The 10,697-nt window shown below is 42.9% G+C and overlaps 1 protein-coding gene across 1 annotated transcript in view; it reads left to right on the forward strand.

The window, feature by feature from the left end:
- Window positions 1–9,842, forward strand: part of LOC119802519 (lysosomal Pro-X carboxypeptidase-like) — a 55,620-nt gene extending 45,778 nt beyond the window's left edge. The window contains exons 8-9 of the mRNA XM_038313449.1: window positions 84–271; window positions 9,626–9,842. Of these exons, the coding sequence (XP_038169377.1) occupies window positions 84–271; window positions 9,626–9,842 (405 nt within the window). The remainder of the gene's footprint in view (window positions 1–83; window positions 272–9,625) is intronic.
- Window positions 9,843–10,697: the final 855 nt, after the last annotated feature.

Genomic DNA, 10,697 nt, shown 5'->3' on the forward strand with positions numbered 1-10,697 from the left:
ATTCTACTACTCTCTTTGCTACTCGGCAGCTGGATGATCTTGAAGAGTTCATCTCTTCATTTCCTTTCTTGGTTTGCTTTTAGACCTGCACGGAAATAATTCTGCCCTTTTGCACAAATGGTATTGATGACATGTTTGAGGCCCGTGCATGGGATTTAGATAAGTATTCTGACGACTGTTATAAGCAGTGGGGAGTGAGGCCACGCCCTTCCTGGATCACCACCCTATATGGAGGCAAAGACATCCGTTCACATTCGAACATCATTTTCAGGTGAGTTCTGTTGGTTCCAAGAGGAACTTCGGTTGTTGCGGACCACTGCAGAATGGCTGAGAAAACAGAATTAGGAAAGAGTGGGACAATAAAACAGCACATAATGCAACAGCGAGCCCTTTAGGTTTTTGTAGTACAATCTCTGCATCAGGAAACAAGACATCGTCTTTTGTTCTCAGTTTGTGCTATCGTTGTTAGGAATTAGAGCATTAATACTCAACATTGGTTCAACAGACACTTTGGCAGTGTCCGCTCTGTAGTCTTCCCCATACTGTAAGGCATGAGGACCTTTAAACTAATTACCCACAGTCCTCACAGCTCCTTTGCAGAAGCCCAAGTATGTTGATGTTAAGGGAGAGCTCTTCCTTGGCCTGTACGCCTACAAACCCACTTGTTCTTCTCTGTCAGTGACTTCAAGAAGCAATGCATTTGAAACCGGTTGCCATCAGGATGAGCTGAGTTGGCTCTAAGTACACCTGGCTATGACGTCACAGTTCTCATGTCTGGCTAGGCTGTCCGCCCTTCAGTGGGCATGACTGACAGGAAACAGACAGCTTCTTTTGGTTTAATTTCTCTAGATTCTATTCCTCGTTCTCAACTGGACTCTTCACAACTGGATTAACCAGTTCGGCTCTGTAAAGTGGTGGCTGGTCAAATAAATCCATTTGCATTCTATCAGCTTTAGAGCATTTGAAATGAGGAGGACTGGAAAGACTGTGGACATTGAAAAAAGTATCTGCATTAGCCTTTGGGTCTGGCTTAGTTCTGCTGTCAGAAAACACCCACAACTGGGCAGCTCAAAAGTGGCATGAACTTATTTCTCATAATGTGTCAGCCGTGAAATCTAAAATGAAGGATCTGCCAAGTTCTGTGTCTAGTGAGGGCATGTTGTCTCTCTCCAAGATGGCGCCTTGATGGTGTAGTCTTATAAGGCAGAAGGCAGAAGAATGGAAAGAAACCTAAATTAGTTTTCTCTAGCCCTGTTTATTTGAGACAGCATTTCACCATATAACTCTGACTGTCCTGGAACATGTAATGTAGACCAGGCTGGCCTCTAACTCATAGATATTTACCTGCCTCTGCCTCCCAAGTGCTGGGGCTAAAGGAGTGCATCACCAAGTCTGGTTTGTTTCAGTCTTTTGATGATAATCTCCATGTAAGTCAATCACTTCCCCAAAGGACCTGAGCGTAGTGTCTCTAGACTCCTCTCGGTTCTAGCATAGGAGGAAGTACCTAATCAGTGTTTCTCTCTTGGAGATTGTCTTTAGGAACTGTTTATACCCTTCTTCTAACATCCAGGACTTAAAGCTCATAAGATAAAGAGACCTTACAATAAACAAAGCTGAAGACCAAATTTAATTAAGTGGAATCTTTTTTCTTTGTTTGAATGTTTAATATATGAGTTTTGGTCAAATACAGTCTCTTTTCTTAGTGGATTCAGCCACCTTGGATATTTTTTTTTTTTTTTGAGCCTGTCCTGGAACTAGCTCTTGTAGACCAGGCTGGCCTTGAACTCACAGAGATCCATCTGCCTCTGCCTCCCTAGTGCTGGGATTAAAGTTGTGTGCCGCCATGGCTCGGCTCAGATAGTAGTAATGTGTTTGCCTGCTTATTGTATTCATACTCGTCATGAGCATTATCTTCATTTTCATCAGAAGCGGGGCAGATTGTGTGAGAGACATTTCTGGACTAGAGCAGAAGTCGTAGTAGCTCAGTGTTAGGAACGACTTTCTAAGAGAGTCAGTCGCACAGATGCGAAACCAACTTGTCTCAAGTGAAATGACGGGTGTTCTCTGATGCTCAGCCTTGCCACACGAAAAATAAGACAGTGACACCTCAGAGAGCTGTGGTCATGTGTGAAAGAGTCAGCACAGGTCTTTAGTCCCTGCTACTCAGGAAGCTTAGACAACAGGTTTGTCCACTTAACAAAACCGAATAAAAGTTAACTCAGCAAAATACTAAGCACTCAGACACAAACCTGGAAAACACACTTGTGTAAAAAGTAAAATGAAGTCTATTTTCTCTCCAAACTTTGTCTTTATGTTGTTCCTATCCAGCCCAGAAACCACAAGGATACACACACACACACACACACACACACACACACACACAGGCATATACACATATAAACACACAGAAACACAGCCACATGCTTATAGACACATGGAAACACAGTTACACACAGATGCAGACACACACATATAGATACACAGAAACACACGCACGCACACACACACACACACACACACACACACACACACACACTTCTGCTTTTCTGCAAAAGCTGTGATCCTAAGTAAAAGAACAAAAGCCTCTGGTGTCTATTCTGTGTGTTGCGTGTGGACATGTTTACAGGACCACATGGAAAATATCTTTGTGTTTAGGCTTCTCCTCTTGAGACACACACACACACACACACACACACACACACACACACACGAGTATGGTGGCTGCTTTGGCAGTTAGAAAGTTCAATATGAAATTATTGTTGGATTGAAGATTTTTCCAGTTAAGATTTGCAATGACGTTAACTCAGGTACAGCTTGGGTGTGTTTTTGTTCTTTCCATAATTAATTGGCTTTGGGCAAATTGCTAATTTATGGAACTGAGAAATAATAATGATTATCCAACACAGTTATTTAAAAAATAAGTAGATTGCTATGGGGGTAAGTGTGATGAGGACGGAGGTTTTATCTGTACTGTCTGCTGAGCCTGCCGTGCCAGTGACCACCAGGCACAAGGTGGAGGTACTCAGAAAGCATTGGCTGGGTCGCTGAGACCGCAGTAAATAGCGCCTGTTATAGTCCTGCCTTGGCAAGTCTTGTCCCGGTTTTCTTGGGAGGATTTGGGTTTTCTAAAACCCATAGATTATTTCTCTAATGGTGAGTCTCAGTCATTTAAGTATAAATTCAGAAGAGACCCCCTGAAGAACTGTTTAACTAACATCGTTTCCCAGGCAAATTAATTATTGCCACTGATTATGTGAGGATTTTACCCAGGTATCTAGAGTCCCTCGGGGAAAAGAGTCTCTACCCTGAGATTTCCCAGTGGCTGGGGTAGCTTTCATTGATCTGAACTGAGAAATTCAAGTCCGCGTGCAGAGGAGGTCTCTGGGCAACTCCAAACACTGTTGCTAAGTGACCAGGTGCTGCAGATGACCTTTCAAAGCAGATGCAGTTTGCTCTTCACGTGGCTGCAGCGACTTTTTGTTTTGCAAATGCTGGAGCGTTTCCTGACTGGGTTGAGCCTGTCAAACTGGAACAGTGATAAAGGCCGTTTGTTCTCCCAAGAGAAGCCAACCTTTTATTTTTAACCATACCAGTAAAGCCTGGTTTTGGAATAACTTTTTTTTTCCCCCTGAGAATATTAACAAGTTACAATTAAGCTTTTTTTTTTTTTTTTTTTTTTTTTTAAAGAGAAGTACATGATGGAGAAGGAGAAGGGAATTTAAAGTTTTATCTCAAATACGTTTACACTTCACATGCCTGAATGTTTATTTTCTAATTTAATTTGTGCGGTGCCTTTATCTAGAAACACGTTTGAATCCATTTTCATGATTTGCGTTCCTCCTGGAGATATTATAGCTTCCCATGCTTACAGTATATGATAATAATTATAAGAACTGGACGTTTGTGTGGTATGTTATAGTTTGTGCCGTATTTTCATATGTATTATTCAAATTTGACCTCACAACATCTGTGTGAGGAGACTTTAAAAAAAATTCTTTTCAAACTTGACATCAAAAGAACAAATAATCCAATAAAGAAATGGGGTACAGACCTAAACAGAGAACTCTCAACAGAGGAATCTAAAATGGCTGAAAGACACTTAAGGAAATGCTCAACATCCTTAGCCATCAGAGAAATGCAAATCAAAACAACTCTGAGATTCCATCTTACACCTGTCAGAATGGCCAAGATAAAACCACTGATAACAACTTATGCTGGAGAGGTTGTGGGGAAAAGGGAACACTTCTGCATTGCTGGTGGGAGTGCAAGCTGGTACAGCCTCTTTGGAAATCCTTCCTCAAGACCCAGCAACACCATTTTTGGGTATATATCCAAAATATGCTCAATCAACTAGGACATGTGCTCTGCTATGTTCATAACAGCATTGTTTGTCATAGCTAGAACCCGGAAACAACCCAGATGCCCCTCAACCAAAGAATGGATAAAGAAAATGTGGCACATTTACACAATGGAGTACTACATAGCAGAAAAAAACGACATCTTGGAATTTGTGGGCAAATGGATGGATCTAGAAAAAAAACATATTGAGTGTGGTACCCCAGGCCCAGAAAGACAAATATTACATGTACTCACTCATAAGTTGCTTTTAGACATAAAGCAAAGAAAAACTAGCCTACAGGCCACAACCCCAGAGAAGCTAGAAGACAAAGAGGACCCTAAGAGGCATACATGGATCCACATAGGAACATAAAAAGGACAAGATCTCCTGAGTGAACTGGGAGCATGGGAGTCACAAGAGAGGGCAGAAGGGGAAGAGGTGGAAGGGAGGGGAGTAGAAAAAAATGTATAGCTCAATAAAAACAATAAAAAAGACTTTAAAAGGAAAAAAATTTCTTCTCTATAGTATGCATAGGAATTGAGGCCTCCAGAAGTCAAGCAGTTTAGTAAAAATTTACAACTTATACTGACACCCTGATGTTCTTCATGCTTCCACACACAGCTGAAAGCCCCAGAGTGGGCTTGTCTTGTTCACTTGTGCGGACTCTGCTCTTCTGTGTCAGAAAGTACTGAAGAGGTCATGTGCTCATGAGCCTGCACACATGTCCTCAGAGATCTCCATGGGGGACGTTCACTAACAAGACACAGATAATCTGATACTTAATTTCCATAAATATTTGTTTGGTTCCTTCTATCAGCTGCACCTGGTTCTAGAAACTAGGGACCAAGCAATAGAAGAACCCCAAATCCTCAACCTTGTAGGGCCCTGGTTTGATGGGTAATAAAACAAGGGTATTTTAACAACTATACGAAAGAGAAGGAAAGGTAAGCCAGGGAGGGGTTGATGAAGTCTCAGAGGAGGGAAAGTGTCAGGAATACAAGGAACACATACACATACATACACAAATGTATATATACACACATATGCACATACATTTATGCACACATACATGCATACACATATACACATTTACGTAGGCACACAATGCACACATATACATGATTATGTACATTCATACACATACATAAATGCATACACATACATGCACACACATACATGCATAATACACATTCACATACATACGCATGTACATACATATATGCTTCCATGCATGCACATATAGATGTATACATAACATATACATGTCTGTATACACACATACACCAGGAATACCCTTGCCAGGTGGCAGCTTTTGCAAAATCACCTGACTAAGGACAGGAGCTTGCTAGCTGCAGGCTGGTGGGGGAACACTACTTCAGGAGGGAGGAGCAAGGACCAGCAAGGCCCCCAAGATTCTTCCAGCAAAGGAAGGACATCTTGTGTCCTTCTTAGGACATTCTTAGTGGCTTAATGAGGGAGGCACTCACTCAGATAAACTCAGAGGGACCACAGAGGCTTGGGTAATGCAGAAGCCTGCAGGTTCTAGAAAATACTTGAAATTTGACATTGAATGAGATGGGAAAACTGGAGTACTTTGGCCAGCGGAGTAACACAGTCTGAAGTTTACAGTAGAGAACACTCGGCTTATTGGTATTGGATTGTAGAGGAGAAGGAGGGGGTCATATCAGTAACTCGTGGTGAGACAATTAAGATTTGGGTTGTGGTGTGGGAGGCGTGTGAGGAGGAGTCAGATTCTGTATGTATTTTAAGATACAGCTGACACAGCTCTGTTGACAGATAGGTGTTAGACAGAGACAGGAGGATGGCAGTAGACCTTTGACCTGAGTGACTAGGAACGTTGATGAATGGAGCGACTGGTGGGGAGTTGAGAAAGATAAGCTCCCTTTGGACGTGGTACGCGTGAGCTGTCTCAGTAGACTCCCGTGTTACAAATGCCACGTAGGTAGCTGAATTTTGTTAATAAAGCGATTGGGAGACACAGCATCTGGAATTTGTAAAAGTTTCCATTACTGTTAAAAAATGCCCATGAGAAACAACTTAAAAAGAAGGAAGGCTCAGTTTTGGATGTTTTAGTTCGTGGTTCGTTGACCTCACTGTTTGGGAACCCATGGCAAGGGTGTAAGGGGTGGAGCTACACCATTTTCCTCCTGGGGGGGGGATGTTCACACACAGGGAGGATGGGGAGATTGGGGGAGATCCAAAGGCAATGCTCTCAGGGACCTAAAACATCCCGCTCGGCTCCACCCCAGCCTTCAGCACATGGGCCTTAGGGGGATAGTAGCATTCTGTGTAGAGACTGAATTTAGGGAAGGTTTTGTTGAAGTAGCAATTGTGTGCACTATGGGAATATGTTTATTTATCTGGTAAAGTAACTTTGGAACTTTTGCATTTCAGTCTTGCTAAAATGCCAGACAGGTAGAATGTGCGCCAAACAAAATCAGACCACACACAAGCATTTCCTAGGTTTCAAGTGGCAGGCAAAGATCTTCCAAGAGGGGCCAACAGAGGGGGACATTAGCCCAGTGAGGTGGCTCAGCAAAGAAAAGACTTGCTCTGCCAGACCTGACGGGTGAGGGCTTGAGTTCGAGTCCCAGTCCCCATGTGGCAGAAGGAGAAAACTGAGACCTCCGAATTGTCTTCTCTCCCCCACATTCACAGATGTATATCATGGTATGCATGCATCCCCACATCCATGTATATATTTATAATAACAAACGTTTCTGTTTGTTTGTTTGTTTGTTTGTTCGTTCGTTCATTCATTCATTCATTCATTTCCTGAGATGGGGTTTCTCTGCATAATAACCCTGGCTGTCCTGGAACTCACTTTGTAGACCAGGCTGGCCTCGAACTCACAGAGATCTGCCTGCCTCTGCCTCCCGAGTACTGGGATTAAATGTATGTGCCATAACCCGCCTGGCTATAACAAAAAAATTTAAAGGAGGAATATGACCTGATATGGGCCACCACTTAGTTCCAGGCATTTCAGTGTTCATTTTTGGGTTAGATTTCTGAGATTTTATGGCTCCACACAAAACTGTAAACTTACCTTAAACTTACCTAAACCATCATGAACTCTGTTTGTATGTGTGTGTGTGTGTGTGTGTGTGTGTGTGTGTGTGTGTCTGTGTGTGTTTGAATCTTGAGCAATTCTACCATGTGGTCCTTGAATGGGAACCGTGAGGTTGACAGGATCCTGTCCTGCTATCACACATACGTTAGTGTCTTATTTGTGCTCACACAGGACTTCAGTTTTTCGGTGGTGTGCGGCTTCTGGCACCCTCAGGTGGTGCAAGTGTTTGCAGCGATTGACAAGAGAAAATTAGAGCTAATCTATAGTATTTTAGTGGACCTCTGCACAAGATAAATGTTTACAAATGCAAGGAGGCAGGTAAGTACTCCCATCCATTTAGGAAGGCTCCTTGAGGACCTCAGTCACACCTCATGCATCTTTACACGCTTTATATGGGCCCTTGACTTTGGGCTGAATCAGCAGCTGAGATGTGGAAGGCCCTAAACCTGGCTTTCTGTTTTCCTAGTGAGAGTAAATACATTCTCTTGGCTATTATTATTTTTCAAATCCCAGCGTGGCTCCTGTGATGAGATACGTCGACTGTTACGTTGACAGGAACCTATTCTCCCAAGAAAAGGGAATGTCAGCAGAAGAATGGGTTTGACCAGGTCGGCCTGTAGGTGGACGCGAGCTGCCCATTATTGATCGCTAATTTATACAGGAGGGCTAAGCACAAGTTAAAGACGTTACAACTAAAATGGATACTACAGTAAAAGCTACTTATGTGGTAGCATATTCAATGGCAACCCTTTAGAACCATTTTCTGATGGTGAGTGTATTAATGTGCACAGCATTAAAATGGAGGATCGTGCAAGTCAGTGTCATGATGCAGAACCTGAAAGGGCCAAAGGATTTAATTGCCAACTGTAGGAATTCCTTAAAAGTGTTAATGCTAATTATGGTGATGCTATTTACTTTTCAGAAACAAGTTGTGGCCAGATATTGAGGAGATTTCATAACTGACAAGATACTATCAAATCATTCATGCTACCAAAACCAAAATTTGTACTAGGACTTGATGAGGAAAACCGGCTTATAGATTTATCATTGTTAACTGATCTAACCACTCATCCAGATGAGTTAAACATGTATCTCCAAGGTGAAAACTAACTTACCAGTCAATACAATTTACAAATCATAACAGTGTTCTGGTTGAATCTGAAATTATAGCAAGCTCATATTAAGGCAAACACTTCTATGCACTTCAATACTCCGGCAAAACAATCCCCTAAAGTGCAAAAAGCATGCAGCCTTGTGTGTCAATTTGACACAAAAATTTGCAATCAGATTTCAGGCTATTTGAACAAGAATTTGGTATACTCAAGACTCAGTATTCAGTCCACATTGACTTGTTTCCTGTCAACAGTTCGTGGGGCTGCAGGTTGACACTCAAAGAGAAAGAAGGCCACGTGCGTTTACGAGACTAGGGTCCTACTGTCTGTGCGTCACAGTCACGCCTTAGGCCTCTTCCTGCTTTTTGTTGTTGTTCATGCTTATGTTTGTAAGCAATCATTTACAAGAGCGAAGCACACTGGGAATTAAAACCAAAATAACCAGTGAGTGCCATGAGTACTTCCATCAAACCTGGTTTTAGTGCATTCCTTTTAAATAGTCTCAAATCTCCCCCTAGGTCCTATGTTGCTCTCTTTTCTTTTGCATTTATAACAAATACTGTAAAAAAATCAGTGACATTTCAGTACGTCGATATGTGCATCCTCCTCTTAGTAAGCTGCAAACCTGTGACCTGCTCCACCGTTTGAAAAGCTTCTTTGAGCAGGGGGTTGCATAAGGATGGATATATGAAGACCTTCCGATGCTCTCTGGAGGCGGGCATCATAATATTTATACACAGGTCATTTTGTTGCTCATCAGGTGGTGTTAGTGTTTGTGCATTTGGCATGTGGCCCAAGAAAGTTCTTCATCGTCAAAACTGACCTAGAAAGGTCAGGAGGTTGGACACGCCTAATCGACGTTAAGCCGTGAGGTCCACGGATTCAGCCTTCCTTGGTTCTGTGTTTTGTGGAAATAGCATAAAGCTTAAGCACCAAGAAAAATTTTAATATGACAAAGTAGACCAAACCTCCCAAATTGTTTCTATTTTCAGGTTTATGCCTAAAGAATATTTCTCATATTTTATTTGAATGTGCTCATAAAGAACTGACAGCCTTAATTTTGCTTCTTTCCCTCACTGGCAGCAATGGTGACCTGGACCCGTGGTCGGGAGGTGGAGTTACTGAAGATCTCTCTGATACACTGGTGGTAGTCAACATCCCAGAGGGGGCCCACCATTTAGATCTGCGATCCAGCACGGACACGGATCCACCGTCCTTACAGTTAGCCCGCACAGTAGAAGTCAGACACATGAAGCAATGGATCACGGATTTCTATGGCAATTACAGAAGGCTGCCCTGAGCAACTTAACAAAAAAAAAAAAAACAAAAAACTTTTATTTTCTTCTTTTATGTTCGCTCCACCCACATACCCATTCAGTTTGAGTTTTTTTTTTTTTATATGTAATTACTTTCTCTCGTTTGTCAATATATGTGTTGGGCCAAGGCTGAGACAGAAGAGAGTGACGGGGTGGGCACAGCCATCCCACCCAGGTGACTGCTCCGTCCCCATTTTTTTGTGTCACTCTCCAGGAAGAACGTCATCATGGCAGCTCTCCTGCCATCAGAACTGGCATGGTTCCTGACTGTCTTTCAGCAGAGGGAGAGCCACTTTTCTCACAAGCGGGGACGTGTCCTTGGTTTTGAGGTGGTCGTCTCTCTGGCCCATTGTGAGCCCCCATTCCATTCCTGGCCCCAGTGGGAAAGCAGAAGCTGGGCTAGAAATGCTGCCGCTGCAGCTGGCGGGCTGTGTGGTGCCAATCCAGGAAACCGGGGCGGCTTCCTGTGAGTTCGATGGCGGCCTTTGAACTGCGCTGCAATAAAGACCAAGGCAGACCTACCTGTGTGGCTCCCGTCTCCTCCAGCTGCGGGAAGGCAGTGTGCCTGGGCCGGCTGCCTTTGCAAAGTCCTTTCTTTTTCTCTTTCTCCCTTGGCAGCTTTCCTTAGTTCTGGATATTTGCCACCGTGGTACTGCCAGGAAGAAATCTGCCTTCTCCTGCTCCATTGCTCTTTGTTTCTAAGGTCAGTTTTGTGGTAATTTAAATTTTGCCAACTTAGGAGAATTGCTCTGTTCGGTCTTTCAGTTTTCATTCGAACAGGCTCCACGTCGGGGTCACTGATGATACTTAAGTAAAAAGACTTTTAAATGTGATGAGTA

This window comes from Arvicola amphibius, chromosome 12 (assembly GCF_903992535.2).
Source record: "Arvicola amphibius chromosome 12, mArvAmp1.2, whole genome shotgun sequence".
Lineage (NCBI taxonomy): Eukaryota > Metazoa > Chordata > Mammalia > Rodentia > Cricetidae > Arvicola > Arvicola amphibius.